The sequence below is a fragment of the Podarcis tiliguerta genome, assembly GCF_965153285.1.
Source record: "Podarcis tiliguerta genome assembly, chromosome: 16".
Taxonomy (NCBI): Eukaryota; Metazoa; Chordata; class Lepidosauria; order Squamata; family Lacertidae; genus Podarcis; species Podarcis tiliguerta.
In genome coordinates this window covers 31,938,185-31,955,882 of record NC_139549.1, presented here as the reverse complement: position 1 = coordinate 31,955,882, position 17,698 = coordinate 31,938,185, and the positions used below count along the sequence as shown (strand labels likewise).

Here is a 17,698-nt window from a genome sequence, read left to right as displayed (position 1 = left end):
TAAGAATAAAAATGTGCACCCCACCCCAAGACTGTTCCATTACTAGTCCACGTAGAGAGGGCACATTTGGCCCCTGGGGCCAGAGGTTCCCAACCCTGTGTTAAAACTCGGGGCTGGCAGCCCAGTCCCAAACCAGAATCCTGTGACAGTATTAAAGGGGGAGAGAGGGTGTTGGCATCTCTCCTCCCCATTCTTCTGAAGCTGCCCCACAAGAGGTCTGAACTGAAGTATCCTTGTTCCAGGCTTGCTGAGAGCCAGTGTGGTGTAGTGGTTAAGAGCGGTAGACTCGTAATCTGGTGAACCGGGTTCGCGTCTCTGCTCCTCCACATGCAGCTGCTGGGTGACCTTGGGCCAGTCACACTTCTTTGAAGTCTCTCAGCCCCACTCACCTCACAGAGTGTTTGTTGTGGGGGAGGAAGAGAAAGGAGGTTGTGAGCCACTTTGAGACTCCTTCGGGTAGTGATAAAGCGGGATATCAAATCCAAACTGGGTAACTCCTCTTGAGTCTCACTTGCTCAACACTCTGCGGCCCAACCGTGTACCATTCACCAAGTCGCTCCCACCCTGGCAAGGAAATGCTTCCAGCCAGTTTGAGCATTTTCATTTAAATTGCTGCTATTTATAAATGGAATATGCTTGATATAGCCCAACACACACAGTCCCGACATTCCACAGAAGACCTCTTCAGCTGCACCCCAAGAGATGGGATGGCTTATATGGAGCTAATATCGGCCACAGCTCAGTTCTACTGGAGCAGCTATTTTGGATTGCAAAAGATTCTTCTGGCTGAGTTTGTTAGCAGAACAAGAAGAGGATTTGCTGGCTGCCTAGGTCACACATATGTTCGCTGGACAGAGAGCTGGAGTCAACATCAGGAATAGCTTTCCTAAATATAGTCATTTCAATTTCTTGTCAAGCGAGGTGTATGAACAATACTCAAATGCGACTCGGAAATTCACAAAAATCAGCCTTTCCGCTAATGAAGTGATGGTGATTCATTTAAAGAAATGGTTTGACACAATAAGGTTCATCATACTTCAGCACAGCTAGAATATGGAAGGGAAACAATTGTGTGTTTACAAAGAAATCAATGACTACTTGTTTATGATGGAGGAGACTGAGAAAACAAACCATTTATGGGTTCTGTCTGTGGAGAAAAGCGAAGAAAGCTCTTATTTCATCGATACGATGAAACCAAGTAAATGAACTAGACTTTATTTATTAATTTCTGACACTTATCAGACACCTATTTATAAAAACAATCTCTTAAATATTGTGTGATGCATTTAAAACACAACCCTATATAGTAAAAATGCTTATCAAAACTTGTAAAATCCAAACCAGCATGCCACTAAGGCTGTGTACGCACTAGACCTTTAAAGCACATTCTTTCCCTCAAAGAATTCTGGGTACAGTAGACGCTTGGGTTGCAAACGTGATCCGTGCGGGAGGCATGTTCGCAACCCACAGCTTTCGCAACCCGCAGTGCCACATCTGCGCATGTGTAGGTCGCAATTCGGCGCTTCGGCACGTAGACTCAAGACTCATTCTTGCTGGTATAATACCCTTAATATTTACAACCAGATGAAGGTTTCATTTTTGGAATAATAAATTTTCAGAGTAGTTTTTACAGTTATATCAAAAATGACTGATTTGGTTATACTATTAGAAATACAAAGACAGGTCATTATGAAATTATTGTTTATATTTGGACAACTTTTCTGCTGTACTTTATTGGAAGGAGAAAAACAATCATTTCCTTAATAACAATTTAAACAATTTAGTTAACTAAAGCAATAACATTATAGCATATGTATACATGTTTGTTAGGTGATGTGATTAAATGATTTTTTTAAAAAAAACACAGCTTAGACTGAGTTTTAGAACACATTAAAAACTAAAAACAAATCCTTATTTCCTGATGAATAGCCTTTGGACTATAATGTAACTTAAATAGAAAACTATCTTTAGAAAGATTTTCCCTCCAAAAGCATTTTATTTTAAAAATCCGATTTAAATAAAAAAATTGATTCAAATAAAAAATCCGATTTTTAATTTTTATTTTTTAAAAATTTTTTATCCACCCTGACTGCTTTAAATGCATAATGCAGATGGCACCAGTGACTGGAAGTGGCTCTGAAGGGTCTGAAGCAGAGGTCCCCCTCACAACCAACCTATAGTTTTGCAGTTGTAGGAATCTGGGATTAAAACGAAGATGTGCTCTGCCACTGAGCCTAACGCCTCCAATATTCATCCATTATGATAGGCTGTGACCCCAGCTCACACCGGCTGCTTAACTGTTGGCAAGGTTTTTTTGTTTCTTAAAAACAAATCAAATGGTAATCGTAGAAAGTCATCTTGGGAATTTATATTCGGCACGGCAACTCCCTACCATGTAATTTTAATAAACACACTTCAAGGCCTTGAACTCTCAGCTTGGCTGAGCTACGCCCAGGACGAGAGCAGCTGTCAGAGAGCAGCCACATGCTCTGGTCATTCAGCTCTAAGTAAAGCAGCATAGTTCATCAATCTACTCTAGTGTCTTACCTTGGACATTTATTGGCCAACGTCAAAGGCTCCACCAGCACCACAGGCTGCATTCAGAGGAGAGCCAAGAACCAGAAATGGGAACCAGAGGAACGAAACCAAGAAACAGGGCAAAGGAATTGTCAGGATCCCACCCAACCCAGAAGCGACTCTTCTGAGAAAGAGCTTGAGGGCCTACGGAGAACCACAGTACTGTTTATTAAATTTGTATCCTGACCTTTCTCCCAAAGGAGCCCAGGTCAGTAAGCATCAAAATGTTAAGAAGAAGAAGAAGAAGAAGAAGGGAAGGAGGAGTTTGGATTTGATATCCCACTTTATTACTACCCGAAGTAGTTAAAACAATACAATATAATGGGACCTCTGGTTGCAGACACAATCTGTTCCAGGGTGCCACTGGCACCCCAAAAAGTCTGTAAGCAGAGCAGCGCTTCTGCGCATGTGCGAAGTGCAACAGAGCATTTCTGTGCATGCATGAACCGTGCAGAACGCTTCTGTGCGTGTGGCGAAACCTGGAAATAAACACTTTCAGGTTTGCTGCGTTCTTAACCTGAAAAAACGCAACATGAAGTGCTCGCAAGAAGAGGTATGACTATACAATATAATACAAAAAAATATCAAAAACAGGAAGTATTTAACTACCATTGCAGGGGACCTTTGCTGAATGTGATTTACTTGTGGACAAACATTACAGACGAATACACGTTACATGCAAATTTAGGGCAATGGCTCTGTGACAGCAAAGTTGCCTGGATGCAGAATGCCCCAGGTTCAATCCCAGACATCTCTGTTTAAACGAACCAAGTGGCAATTAATAAGAAAGACCTCTGCCTGAGATTCAGGAGAGCTGCTGCTAATCAAACTGGTCAACGTCATGACATCGATGGGTAAATAATTTGACTTGGTATAAAACAGTTTCCTATCTTGGCCATGTGGAAGGGCATCGGTGGATAACATGGCACTAGATTAAGTGTTTGGGGAACGTCCCTTTTAAATCCCACTACCAGCTAATTGCAATCTCTCGGCTGCATTTAAAAGAGCAGAGAAGCCACCTAAGCCAGCTTCTTAGCGTCTCAGCGGCAGTCAGCTTCCCTAGTAGATGTTACACAGTCTTTAACTTAAAGTGACATCTACACCATGTTTGAACAAAACAGCTTTAATTAAGCTCTAGTCTTCCAGCGGACTGAATTAGACCCACCACCTGCCATTCCACTCAAAGCAATCCCATTTGAGAGTGCACTGTGGTCAAAGTCGGCTTTCCAAACGCCGAAGCCGAGCTGCCGAAGCCTTCCTTATTTCCAGATCAGAGAATAGCCAAGCGGCGCAGGTTGCCAGCTGAATGGATAAGGTTAGAAACAACAATCCATAATGAAGCCTGACCAGATTAAGAGTAAAAGAGCTTATCGATTAAGCAGCGTAATGGAAGAAAGCTACCTTCGTTTCAAAGTGGGACTTGGCCCAATTAATTAAAAAAGTACATATAGGAAATTAAGCAATATATTAGAAGGAACTAAGCTTTTTGAGTCGCTAATCCCTGCCACAAATTGAGTGAGCTGCACCTCTATGCTCCTAGATTATGTTTAGCATGAATGTTTCTCTGTGTGTCTGAAGATTGACTGGGGGGGAGAGAAAATATTAAGGAGTGAAAGCTCCCCCGCACAATTTGCAATCCACCAAAGTGAATATAGGATACCTACAAAGTATTCTGACTTGCAAGTTGTTCAACACCTCTCCCGTCTAGTATAGTTCTTCATTATTACAAAGCTAAAAATATAGACATAACCTACAAATGGGAAGCTTTTAATTAACACTGCATATGTTTTTTATTGACTTAGCTGAAAGTAAACATTACTGGCAAATTTAGGTGAGCCGCTCAATAGCAAAAGCTTTTCTCTGTATGCAGGATGTCCCAGGTTCAATACTCTAATTACAAATAAAGACATATACTGTAGTCCTGGCAGCTCTTTCTTATACCAGGAAATCAGCTTTCAGGAAGACATTTGGAATTGCAGTTGTAGTACAGGGCTAAACTGTGTCCCTGACTGCTGTTTCTCTGTTCTAAATTGTTCCGAGCTTCTTCCCTGCCTCCCACCAGAGGGGCAAAGCTACAAGAGAGAGCAAGAGGTGTGCAAGGAAAGGGTTAATCAACTCCTCATGTTTCTTCATTCGCACTCCCTTCTGCCACAAAAATGGGTTGTTGTTGTTTTTAAAAAAAACTAATTTTGCTTTAGGGTTCCAATGGGATCTTTGACTACTTCCCTTTGAATAGCTCATCTTGCTTTACTGGCCGAGGGAGCCGGCATACAGCTTCCAGGTCATGTGGCCAGCATGACGAAGCCGCTTCTGGAAACGCCGTTTACCTTCCCGCTGGAGCGGTACCTATTTATCTACTTGAACTGTGACGTGCTTTCGAACTGCTAGGTTGGCAGGAGCAGGGACCGAGCAACGGGAGCTCATCCCGCCGCGGGGATTCGAACCGCCGACCTTTTAATCAGCAAGTCCTAGGCTCTGTGGTTTAACCCACAGCGCCACCCACGTCCCTTACTGCAATAAGTACATAGCGATAAATCAACAAACAAACATGAGCAGGGTCCCGCTTGACAAACATGCCCCTCACTTCCTCATGGCGTTTCAAACACATCATGTAGTTGGATCCATGCCCTTAAGGTTTCAGATAGAGATCTTCTTTAATCAAAAACAAAGTGGCACCTCTGAGGCGTGGGGGGGGGGGCTTGGAGATCTGCAGAATACATCTAAGGTTGCCTAGAGATTGCTTAGTTGTCAAGACAGAGGAAAATTAATGGAAGACTTTGACCCGCTACCTACCAATTGCTCATCCAGGTGTATGAAACCTGGCCTCTGAGCCTTTCTTTCAAAAGAGGGGGAAAAAACACATATAAAATCACTTTATTTATTTCAAACACTGCTTAATTTACAACCATCTCCAAGAGTTGGACAGAAGACTCAGTACCTTAGAACTGTTTAAAACAAAACAATCAGAAATGAATTTAAAAGCCTGCTGTAGTAAAAAATGAAGGCGAGGGCTTTGGCTGGTTTTGAAGTTCAACTGTCTAGACTTCAACTAGAAGGGAGTTGAGTTCCACAAAATTGGGCCCACAATAAAAAGGTAAAGGTACCCCTGCCCGTACGGGCCAGTCTTGTCAGACTCTAGGGTTGTGCGCTCATCTCACTCTAGAGGCCAGGAGCCGGCGCCGTCCGCAGACACTTCCGGGTCACGTGGCCAGTGTGACATAGCTGCTCTGGCAAACCAGCACCAGCGCAGCACACGGAACACCGTTTACCTTCCCGCTGGAGCGGTACCTATTTATCTACTTGCACTTAAGGGTGCTTTCGAACTGCTAGGTGGGCAGGAGCTGGGACCGAAAGACGGGAGCTCACCCCGCCGCGGGGATTCGAACCGCCGACCATACGATTGGCAAGTCCTAGGCACTGAGGTTTTACCCACAGCGCCACCCGCGTCCCAACTGGGCCCACAATACTGAACACAAATTAACGTGATGCAGAGACACAACAGGGGTGTTCACACATTATATTCAAGTTCAAGCTGTAAATGTTTTGCACTCATAAATTTATCTGCATGTAACATTCAGCGAGCAGAGGGCCTGTATGTACAACAGCGGCATCTGAGTACACCTGCGAGATCACCTTAACCAAATATATACCCTCTTGACCGCTTCATTCTACAGAACCAGCACTATTGAAGGCGCCACATAATACCCGTTCCACATCTGTAAGAAATCGATCTTTCGCTGCAATAGCATTCACACTTTGGAACTCGCTGCCCATTGATATCAGGCAGACACCTTCACTGTAGTCTTTTGCAGCGCCTGCTAAAAACATTTTTGTTTAGACGAGCCTACCTAGGTATCTAGAATGCTGATGCGTTTTTTTAAAGCATATTGCTGGTTTTTATTTTTAATGGTTTTTACTCATCGTTGTATTGTTTTATTCTTTTTGTAAACCACTTGGATTGTTTTTTCAAAAAAACAATCAAGCGGTATATCAATTTTATGAAATAAATAGTTGCTGTGTATAACTCAACAAGCATACACCCTTCACACAGACCCTCCTACACTGAGAGAGAAAGAGAGAGAGAGAGAGAGAGAGAGAGAGAGAGAGAGAGACTGCGCCTGCGTGCTGATGCATTAACCTGCAGGTTACCCCATAAAAGCCCTAAACAGCCTTGGTCCTGTATACCTGAAGGAGCGTCTCCACTCCCATCGTTCAGCCCGGACACTGAGATCCAGCGCCGAGGGCCTTCTGGCAGTTCCCTCGCTGCAAGACACCATGTTACAGGGAACCAGGAAGAGGGTCTTCTCGGTAGTGGCACCCACCCTGTGGAACACCCTCCCTTCAGATGTGAAGGAAATAAGCAGCTATCCTATCTTTAAAAGACATCTGAAGGCAGCCCTGTCAGTGGCGTAGTGTGGGGGGTGCAGGGGGGGCCGGCCGCACCGGGCGCAACATCTGGGGGTTAGGGTTAGGGGGCGCAAATCCACGGGTTAGGGGGCGCAAATCCAGGGTTTAGGGGGCGCAAATTACTTGCCTTGCCCCGGGTGCTAACAACCCACGCTACGCCACTGAGCCCTGTTCAGGGAAGTTTTTAATATTTAACGCTGTACTGTTTTTAACACTTGATTGGGAGCCGCCCAGAGTGGCTGGGGAAACTCAGGCAGATGGGCGGGGTATAAATAAATTATTATTATTATTATTATTATTATTATTATTATTATTATTAAATCAGGAATATTGCTGCTCACTCGTGCCTTTGCACCATGGGATATTATGCACCTTGGACCCCTTTTTTGCATCCCCCTCCCCTTTCCATTCCTTGAAGGTGTCCAAGAAAAGATGTGTGTCCCCTTCTAACACAGTCATGAAGGATTTAAAGTTTAGAGCATCTTTGGACCGGTGCTTAAGTAGACAGAAACTGTGGGTTATGGTATGTTTTGTGCTCTGTGCTATCCAGAGCTGATGTGCCGTACGGATTCAGTGCACGTGCTGCAACGTGGAATGCGTCTTGGCTATGAAGAGATCTCAGCCTATCCTTCTGTGATATTAGGATCATAAAAGGTAGCTCATTGTAAAGGGCAGGTGAGTAGCCGGCAGGCCAGAGGCCACCTGAGGCATTCCACCTACTTCAACCAGGTTACACAAGCCCCAAAGGGAAGATGGAACAGAATGATTGGATCAATAAAGGTAGGTGTGTGTGTATGAGAGTGTGTGCATTTATTTAACAAAATGTATACACCACTTAATTGTAGTACAGTGGTACCTTGGGTTAAGAACTTAATTCGTTCTGGAGGTCTGTTCTTAACCTGAAACTGTTTTAAACCTGAAGCACCACTTTAGCTAATGGGGCCTTCTGCTGCCGCTGCACGATTTCTGTTCTCATTCTGAAGCAAAGTTCTTAACCCGAGATACTATTTCTGGGTTAGTGGAGTCTGTAACCTGAAGCGTATGTAACCCGAGGTACCACTGTAAAACCTCGAAGCTAAGTGCTGCAGACCCCCTGTTTTTCAAAAGCTAAGCCATGGACCCCCTACTTTTAAAAAAAACTGTTATTTCTACTGTAGTTTTTGTTATGTGAATGAGACCACGGTCCCTGGAACTCCAACTGTGAACTACTGCTCTAAGCAGTTTACAAGAGATATTAAAATTATCAATTAAAAACATGTTTAAAACTAGGGATAATTAAAATTAACAGGTTTTTTTTTTTTTTTTTTAAAAAGGATTAAAAATGCCAACATGTCTGGATAGTCTTGCCTAAACAAAAATGTTTCAAGCAGGTATCAAAAGAAGTACAGTGAAGGCACTATCCAGAAGTCAATAGGCAAGGAGCTTCAAAGTGCAGGTGCTGTTGCCATATTTCAAACAGTGAAAAATCTGGATGGAAAACTTATTGACCTTTTTTGGAAAGCTGTTGAGCTTTTTTACAACTGTGGTTAGTGATCTCCCAAATTGCAATTCTCAACAGTTGGCATTCAGAGATGAGGCATACTGCCTCCAACAGTGGAACTGAGGCCTTATCCTCCATTAATTTGTCTAAACCATTTTTGCATTGGCTCCCAGTGTGTTTCCGAGCACAGTTCAAAGTGTTCATGCTGACCTTTAAAGCCCTAAACAGCCTCGGCCCGGTAGACCAGAAGGAGTGCCTCTACCCCCATAGTTCAGCCCTGGCAGTCCCCTTACCACGAGAAGTGAGGTTACAGGGAACCAGGCAGAGGGCCTTCTCGGTAGTGGCACCCGCCCTGTAGAACGCCCTCCCATCAGATGTCAAGGAAATAAACAACTATCTGACTTTTAGAAGACATCTGAAGGTAGCCCTGTTTAGGGAAGTTCTTAATGTTTTATCATGTTTTTAATATTCTGTTGGGAGCTGCCCAGAATGGCTGGGGAAACCCAGCCAGATGGGTGGGGTATGTATGTATGTATGTATGTATGTATAAATAAATAAATAAATAATATGATTATTATTGTTTAAAGCCATCCATGCATCAGATATACAGTGGTGCCCCGCAAGACGAATGCCTCGCAAGACGGAAAACCCGCTAGACGAAAGGGTTTTCCGTTTTTCAATGCGCTTCGCAGGACGAATTTCTCTATGGGCTTGCTTCGCAAGACGAAAATGTCTTGCGATTCTTGAGGGTTTTTTCCGCTCCCCACCCCCTTTTTCTAAGGCGCTAAGCTGCTAATAGCCTTTTAGCAGCTAATCCACTAATCCCTTAAGCCTTTCATAGCCGCTAATAGCCGCTAAACCGCTAATAGCGCTAATCCGCTAATAGGGTTGCTTCGCAAGACGAAAAAACCGCTAGACGAAGAGACTCGCGGAACGGATTAATTTCGTCTTGCGAGGCACCACTGTATATGCTAGCCGCCAAATGGCGCCTTAAACCTAGGTTACAGTAGTTACAATGGAATGTCTAGGCAACATTTTTTACCATCAAATTATTATTATTTTTTATTATTATTATTATTATTATTATTATTATTATTTTCATTTCTCTACCACTTTATACTTTAAAGGGGGGGAAATCAAAGCAGTTTACAGTTCATTAAAACATCGAATAAAACGATCTAGAATAAAACAAGCTTCAAGGAAAATATTTCAGATCCTCTTCTAGATGACATTTTGCTTTCCCCATATTTATTTACCTACTTCATCTATATAGCTGCCCCATAGCAGAAGTAATCTAGGAAGGCAGGGTGGTGTAGTGGTTAAAGTGTCGGACTAGGACCTGGAAGATCAGGGTTCCAATCCCCACTATGTCATGAAGCTCACTGGGTGACCTTGGAGTCAGTCACAGCCTCTTAACCTGCCTCACTGAGTTTACACAAGTTCATTGAGCTTGGGACAAATAAGCATTGCCTGCAATCACCTAGCAGTGGTAAATAGGAAGGTGATAGATCCATTTAGCCTTCATCGCCCATAGTCAAAATGTTGTAGCGAGAGGGTCTAAGGCAGGCATAGGCAAACTGGGCCCTCCAGATGTTTTGGGACTACAACTCCCATGATCCCTAGCTAACAGGACCAGTGGTCAGGGATGATGGGAATTGCAGTCCCAAAACATCTGGAGGGCCCAGTTTGCCTATGCCTGATCTAAGGAATAGGGAAGTTGAGCCACAACATTCAGAATCAGAACCAATCTGCAGACAGTTGAATAGGATTTCCTTGTGTTAAACAAAATTAATCAAACAGGATTTTAAAATAAGAGTTTTGTAGTGGTTAAATTATCCCACTGCCCTTGTACTATAATAATAATAATAATAATTTATTATTTATACCCCGCCCATCTGGCTGGGTTTCCCCAGCCACTCTGGGCGGCTTCCAAAAGAATATTAAAATACTGTGATACATCAAACATTAAAAGCTTCCCTAAACAGGGCTGCCTTCAGATGTCTTCTAAAAGTCTGGTAGTTGTTCTCTTTGACATCTGGTGGGAGGTCGTTCCACAGGGAGGGCGCCACTACCGAGAAGGCCCTCTGCCTGGTTCCCTGTAACTTGGCTTCTCGCAGTGAAGGAAGCACCAGAAGGCCCTCGGAGCTGGACCTCAGTGTCCGGGCAGAACGATGGGGGTGGAGACATTCCTTCAGGTATACTGGACCCAGGCCGTTTAGGGCTTTAAAGGTCAGCACCAACACTTTGAATTGTGCTTGGAAATGCACTGACTGCCCAGAACACTGGAAAGCAGAAACAAGTTTCCTTCTTGTTGGTGAATGGTTGGACTACCTCCTGCATATTTCTCCTTATATTTCTGCAAGTTAAGGAACTAGAGACTTAGGTGTCCTGTTGTGGTTTTTGCATGAAAGCTGAACAAACAAGGATAGGACTGGAATATCACTGATATCCCACAGGGCCCTTTATGGCTTCATTCCTGCCCTCCTATACCAAAATGCCAAATATAGACAAATATTAAATATTGCAGCATGGCTAACTTGAACTATATGTTCAAAGTGAAAATCAAGTCCCCAGACCAAACAGTCACGGCTGAAACATTTCTGGTTCCACACTGCTTTTGGATCATGCACCACACAAATGGCCACCTGGGATTTGGAGGGCTCTCGCCATAGGTCACCATTGCTCCCAATAGTTTTTTACTCAGCTTCAATATCGCTCATATACCAAGGTTTTCTGAGTCACGGCGACTCCTCCTCTAGAAAATATCTGTTTGTTTCTATTTAGCTAAATTGTTTTTTCTACACTGGCTTCCAGCCAAAGCTTCCAGAGCGATTAGCATATGTATAATTTCTAAACTCATTAAATCTGAAATATTAATTAAAGCAAGCACCAACAATAAAGAAAAAAATAAATAAATAGCAAAACACCAAGATAACCATTCAAAGCCAAGGAGGTGATATACATCTTCACCACGTGTTGAAAAGACACTAGGGTCGACCGCAGCCAGCTGTCTTTGGGAAGAGCATTTCACAACAGGGTGCTGCCACTAAAAAGGCCCTTTATCCACTGAGCACTCTTGAAGGCAGCGGCATCTTCCCCTGCTCTGGTGTCCTCCAGATATTGGTGCTCATCAAACTTGATCACTAGCCATGCCGATTGGGGCTGACGGGAGCTATATCCCAAAGCATCTGGAGGAGCACAAAGTTGGGGGACACTAGTAGAGCCCTGGAAGCAGAACCTACCAAACGGGCGAGCTCATATGGGAAACAGAATTCTTTCAGGTAGCCTAGGAATACTCTCTTCGAAAATCTGACCTACACCTACAACACGTCAACTTTTCCAATGTCTTGTGCCATGGTAAGCTTGGATGCACTGCCTATAATTAGAAAGGGGTCAAGTCTGCAAAATAGGTGGGGCTGGGTGGGGGGGGGGAGGGGAAGAGTCAGGAGAAGAGAAGAGAAAAGAGGAAAGCAAGTCTTTAACCACCAGCTATGTCTATGTCTCATCCAGGAAGTATAGCCAGAGTTTTCAAAAGCAGTTTTCAATCAATGTGCCATTCAAAGCAAAAAAAAATATGTGATTTGTCCCAGATACAAACACACTAAAGCAACAACCCTGGAACCATTTGACTAGGGCAACACAACCGACATTGATCTCTCATGCAAACATCCCATTTTACCATCAAGGTACAACAATGACTCCAAGGACATGAACCCTTGTTGGGTGTTAAGACACGTACAGTGCATTTTTGCAGCCAAGCTAGACCTACATTTGATACTACATCCCCATAAAGACCTTCCCTTGAGCTCAGATCCAGTGAAAATAAGACCGCATGCTAACAGCTAATCAGCAGAGAATAATGTGTGTTTTTTTTCTAATCATCTCAATAAACATTTGGATTCTTTTACCATTCAGAGACCTAGAAGACCCAACAAACAGTTCAGAGCACAAACTATATCTATGCTGGAATCAAAGTTATATAGAGGTTTTCTTTAAAAAGCAAGTAATTGCAATTACTTTAACAACCCCCTCCTTTGCATGCAAAATTTAAAATGAGGAGAAAACTAAAAGAAAGCTACTGGAAACCTCCAAGCTAAAGCATTTGGGGCGGGGGGTATGAAGGCATATGCTTTTAAAATCCCCCCCTTTCCTTTTAAATGAGGAAATGAACCCCATTAAGATATGCACATTAAATACTGGAGTTTCCAGCACAACCAGAAGCTCAATGGTGCTGCCTCCGAAGGATTTTCTCCAGGCAGCCTTCACCATCCTCCCCAAACCAACAAGACATTTGCTGCAAAAAAGCCCCAGAGGCCAATCTCTCTTTCGCTCCACACAGCCAGCTTAAGGGGGGGGACAAGGCAGGCGAGCTGAATCTGCCTATATATAATAAACAAGAGGCTTGATTTGGCTTGGCTAATTGCAGCAAAAAAAGAAAAAAGCCTTTTGCACTTCTCAGGATGATGCTCATTCAAAACATACATCAACTCCCCCCCTCCTTTTTTCCCTCCCCTTTTGCGCACAGGAGCAGAGCGCGGGGGGGGGGGGGGAGGGAGACAGAAAAAGAAGACAGCATTTAATTGGCGCCTCCAATGTACACAGACAAGCAGCCGCAAAAGTCTGATAGGGCTGATTTGCCATGAAATGGTGGTTCCTTATGAGTCGAGGATCTTTTTTTTTTTTAAAGGCTGCCGGAGCGAGAGGATGTGAATTAAATAACCAGGAAAATCTCTGCAAAGTAGGAAGCGTCCCCCTCCACCCCACCCAACGCCACGGCCGCCGCAATCGCCACCCCCAAGGGGGGGGGGGGAGAGATCTGGGCACCTCGAAAGCATCACCACCAACGCAGCGGCCTCTCCAATGGATCAAAGCAACTCTCCTGCCTCCTCCATAGCAACCCAGTCCCCGAAAGGTACCTAGCCGGCACCACAAACCAGGCCTTATTTGTATCCCCCCCCCCCCCCGCACTCCCCGCTTCCTTGACAGAAGCTCGTATCGTCGGCGTTCTCCTTTTAAACTTACGTGAAGACGAAGAACAAAGTAGTAGATCCCACTAATAAGGCTGCTGCTGTGGAGACCGGGATGTATTTCGTAGGTTTAAATCTCTTTCCAATGCTACTGGGCATCCTGTAAGTTACACATCACTAGGTATAAAATCCCAAAGGAGTCCGAGAGGCACCGGCGAGTCGCCAGAGAAAAGAGGGAGAGGGAGAGGGGGTCGGGGGGAGAGAAAGAGAGAGAGACACACACGAGAGAGAGAGAAAGAGAGAGAGAGAGCGAGGTGAAGCCCTGGCAATGCGGAGACGAGGCAGGGGAGGGGGGAAAGGGGGTAGGGAGGAAGAAAAAAAAAGAGGGAATGAGACAGAAAAGAGGGGGAGGGAGTGAGAGAAAAAGAGGGATTGGGAACAGCTGACCTCTCCAGCACAGGAAATCCCACCCACACAACAGGCCTGCCCACTCGGCTGATGTCAACGAGCCCCTTAAGGTAGAACTGCGGAGAGCGCAATTGGAGAGGCAGGACGCGCGCCCGCCAGCGCGCAGGGAGAGAGGCGTTCAAGGGGCCAGGAAAGCGCCGCCGAGGAACGGCGGTCCCTCGCCTCCCCGCCCTCAAAGGAGCTGCATTTGGTCCCTAGCTACCTGGCGGGGCTTTAAGGCCTCCGCCCGCCACGGAAGGTCCCTCCCGCCAGCTTAAAAAAATAAATGGAGAGATTTTCATGCTTGTGATAACCGAGCTGCGCGCTTCCAAGCTGGCGGCGTCTCCTGCGTGCGCGCGGCATCTTCGCGCCTGGAGAGCCCGCCGCGAAAAATGGACCCTGGTGGGAAGGGAGTGAAAGAGTTGCCTCCTTTAAAATGTATTTGTTTTTTTAGTGGAGGGGGGTGATCTTCAAGTTTTGGAGGTCACCTTGTAATGCAGAAGTTGTTCGGATCAGGGCTTCGGCTGCGCCAGGGGGTTTTCCTTCCTAGGAATAATAACCGCCATCCAGTTTGTTTATGGCGTTGAGGTTCCGCCCCAGAGCAGCCTAGTGTTGGGTCAAGCCAAAGGCCCATCATCCTGCTGTCACAGGTGCCCCTCGGATGCCTCCTGGAAGCCCGCAAGCAAGACCTGAAGACAACAGTCTCTCCATCCTTGCAGTTCCCAACAACTGGTATATACTGCCTCCAACGGTGGAGGTAGAACATAGCTAACAGGGCTGGCCTGTCTATGAGGCAGCTGCCTCAGGCGGCAGAATCCACCAGGTGGCAGCTTCTGGGTTTCAGTAAGATCTTGCAGGGCTCTTGCAAGATCTTGCTGGAAGCCGCCACTTCTCTGGTGCCACTGTGGCTGCCTCCACCCCTGAAAGGAGAAGTGGCTGCAGTGGTAGCTTTCAGGTTCTAATGAGATCTTGTGTAGAGTATTCCTTATCCTATGTGACTAGAATGTGGCCTTCCTGTATTCCTTATCCTATGTGACTAGAATGTGGCCTTCTGTATTCTCTTCCTGTGCTCATGTCATGACATCAACTTAGAGAGTTGGAGCTTTCCGTGTCAGGGTCGTACAGAAGGCAATGTGCCGGAACAGCGCCTACACAGAACTCGAAGAATTCAACAGGGTAGCAAGCACAGGAAGAGAATACAGAAGGCCACATTTTAGTCACATAGGATAAGGAATACGCTACATCCTTGCCTAATGCTGCCCTGCGAATCATGATCTGTGTTCCTGCTATGCAAAAATCACAATGTGGGGAAAACCCCTTGAAGCCAGAGATGCTTCTCTCGATTCCAATAGCCCTTGTTAACTCTTCCAGCAAAAATCACGATGCGAGGAAAACCTCACAGCCAGCCAATGCCTCTACGTAGCTCCGTCCTTATTTCAGACATCGTGATATATCAGTATATTGCAATGTTTAGCTGGTGATATGTCACAATGTTGAAAACCAGGTATCACCCAGACCTACGGATAGCTTTGTCCTCCATGAATTTGCCTAATTTGGTCCCGGGCCCTAAGGAAGTTAGATTGGCTTCAACCAGAGCCAGGGCCTTTTCAACTCTGGCGGAACGCTCTGCCTCATGAGACCAGGGCCCTGCAGGATCTGATTTCTTTCTGCAGTGCCTGTAAGACAGAGTTGTTCTGCCTGGCCTTTGGCTTGGAGCCAATTTGATTCCCTCTCCCCTTTCTTTTTTCTTTTTCCTTTCTTCTCCTGTGACGAGTCTGCATTTTAATATTTTAATGTTGTATTTTAATCTTGTTTTTAAGTTGTATTCATTCAACTTGTTTTTATTATTGCTTGTTAGCCGCTCTGAGCCCGGCCTTGGCTGGGGAGGGCAGAGTATAAATAAAAATTATTATTATTATTATTAATCCTCTTTCAAGGCCATCCAAGTTGGTAACCATCACTGCCTGCTTGAAGAGCGGGTTCCGTAGTTTAACTATGTGCTGTCCCTTCTTTTTGTCTCCTCCATCTTCCAACATTCAGCTTCATTGCATGGCCTCAGGGTCTGTTATTGTGAGATTTGCAGAACTCGTTCAGCAAAAGTCACAGTGCACATCGCCTTTGCTTGGCAGTGAGCAGCTGCTGCAGCTTCCTGGACATACAGCTTGATCAATACATGTACCGATTTACTGACTGACTCCATCATACTGAACTACATGGTGGTATATACAAAATGAACCTGCCTTTTTAGGTGGCTGCACACAGTGGTGGTTGGTAGAGTCAGTGGTAAGTGGAACCAGAGCTAACTAAACCAGCTAACTCTAGCTTCCCCTCCCTAGGAGAGCAACACTGGAGGAAATTTACTGCCAGTTCCTCCCCCTAGGTTGGTTTTAAGACAGGAGTGCCTGGCGTGCTCTGGTCCATGGGGTCACGAAGAGTCGAACATAACTAAACAACAACAAATCAGTTTCCCATCACTTGCTACATTTTTTAAAAAAGATGAGAGGATGCCAGCAACTGACTCGGGGACACTCTCTTGCAAAGCAGGTACTGTGAAGCAAACTTATTGACCCTTTCCACTGCCAAGTCACATTGATCCCTGAACACTTTTGCATGACCAAAGGAAGGCTTGTTGCCTTCCAGATATTGTTGCTGAGTCGCAACTCCCAAGATCTCTCACCCCTGGTCACACTGGCTAAAGTGGATGGGAGGTGCCAGTAGCACCTGGAAAGTCACAGGCTTCTCATCCCTTGACCCAAAGGGTATTTTTCAGCCCCCAAAAGCTGCAGAAAACTTTTCAAAAGGTATTACATTTAAGAAAGGAAAGGGAAAACGTGTGGACTATTTGAAAAACTATTGTAAATAACTGAAAACATTAGCACGATTAAAATAGAACAAGCAGTTAAGAGACAAAGGAATGGGGAATTTTAAAGGGGGAAGAAAAGGGAATAATTAGAATATGCAGTAGCAACTATTAAACATAAGAAACCACGAGGGGGAATTGACTCAATGGGTTGGTTTTATTGAATTTGTATTATTGTTGAAAAATGACGTTTTAAAATATTCCATTTAATTATCCCAACCTTTAAGGATGAAAGTGTCCTTGTTTTTTAAAAAGCCAGGCAATTCACATCTGATAATTAAAGTTTCAAAGTAATTATCTCACCTGCACAAAATGAGCGTTGGGCAAGGCCCACTTTCTGCAGCAAACAGAGCATTTACAGCTTAATTACTGCTGCAGCCCTCAATGCTTATTTAATTATGAATCAATGTTCTTGAAACATTTTATTTCCCTGGTGCCATTTAGGTTTTTTCTTCTTAAGTCAGTACTATTCAAAGCACTCAAGTCACACAACTGTACAGTGGTGCCTCGCAAGACGAAAAGAATCCGTTCCGCGAGTCTTTTCGTCTTGCGGTTTTTTCGTCTTGCGAAGCAAGCCCATTGACGGAGTAGCGCTATTAGCGATTTAAGGGCTAAAAACGGCTTTTTAAGCCTTGGGGGATTAGCGGTTTTGCTGCTAAAATGCTTTTAGCAGCTTAGCGATTCAGAAAAAGGGGTTTTGGAGCAAAAAAAAACACACCGAAAATTTTCGTCAATTTTCGTCTTGCGAAGCAAGCCCATAGGGAAATTCGTCTTGCGAAGCGCCTCTGCAGACGGAAAACCCTTTCGTCTTGCGGGTTTTCCGTCTTGCGAGGCATTCGTCTTGCGGGGCACCACTGTACTTGCCAATTAGTTTCCTGGACAAATTCAATGTGATGGTTTTCACCTTTAAAACCTTATGTGTCTCAGGGCCCCAATATCTCACGGACCACCTCTCCTCAG

The 17,698-nt window shown here is 44.8% G+C and overlaps 3 protein-coding genes across 3 annotated transcripts in view; 1 reads left to right on the top strand and 2 right to left on the bottom strand.

Moving 5' to 3' along the window:
• Nucleotides 1-13,625, bottom strand: part of LOC310666851 (serine/threonine-protein phosphatase 2A activator-like) — a 50,988-nt gene extending 37,363 nt beyond the window's left edge. The window contains exon 1 of the mRNA XM_083418360.1: nt 13,487-13,625. The gene's annotated coding sequence lies outside the window, so the exon portion shown is untranslated. The remainder of the gene's footprint in view (nt 1-13,486) is intronic.
• ZDHHC8 (zDHHC palmitoyltransferase 8) overlaps nt 1-13,626 on the bottom strand; it is a 146,295-nt gene extending 132,669 nt beyond the window's left edge. Inside the window, exon 1 of the mRNA XM_083418269.1 lies at nt 13,487-13,626. Within this exon, the coding sequence (XP_083274395.1) occupies nt 13,487-13,590 (104 nt within the window). The 5' untranslated portion in view covers nt 13,591-13,626. The remainder of the gene's footprint in view (nt 1-13,486) is intronic.
• Nucleotides 1-17,698, top strand: part of TRMT2A (tRNA methyltransferase 2 homolog A) — a 62,354-nt gene that overhangs the window by 8,270 nt on the left and 36,386 nt on the right. The gene's annotated exons all lie outside the window — the stretch shown is intronic.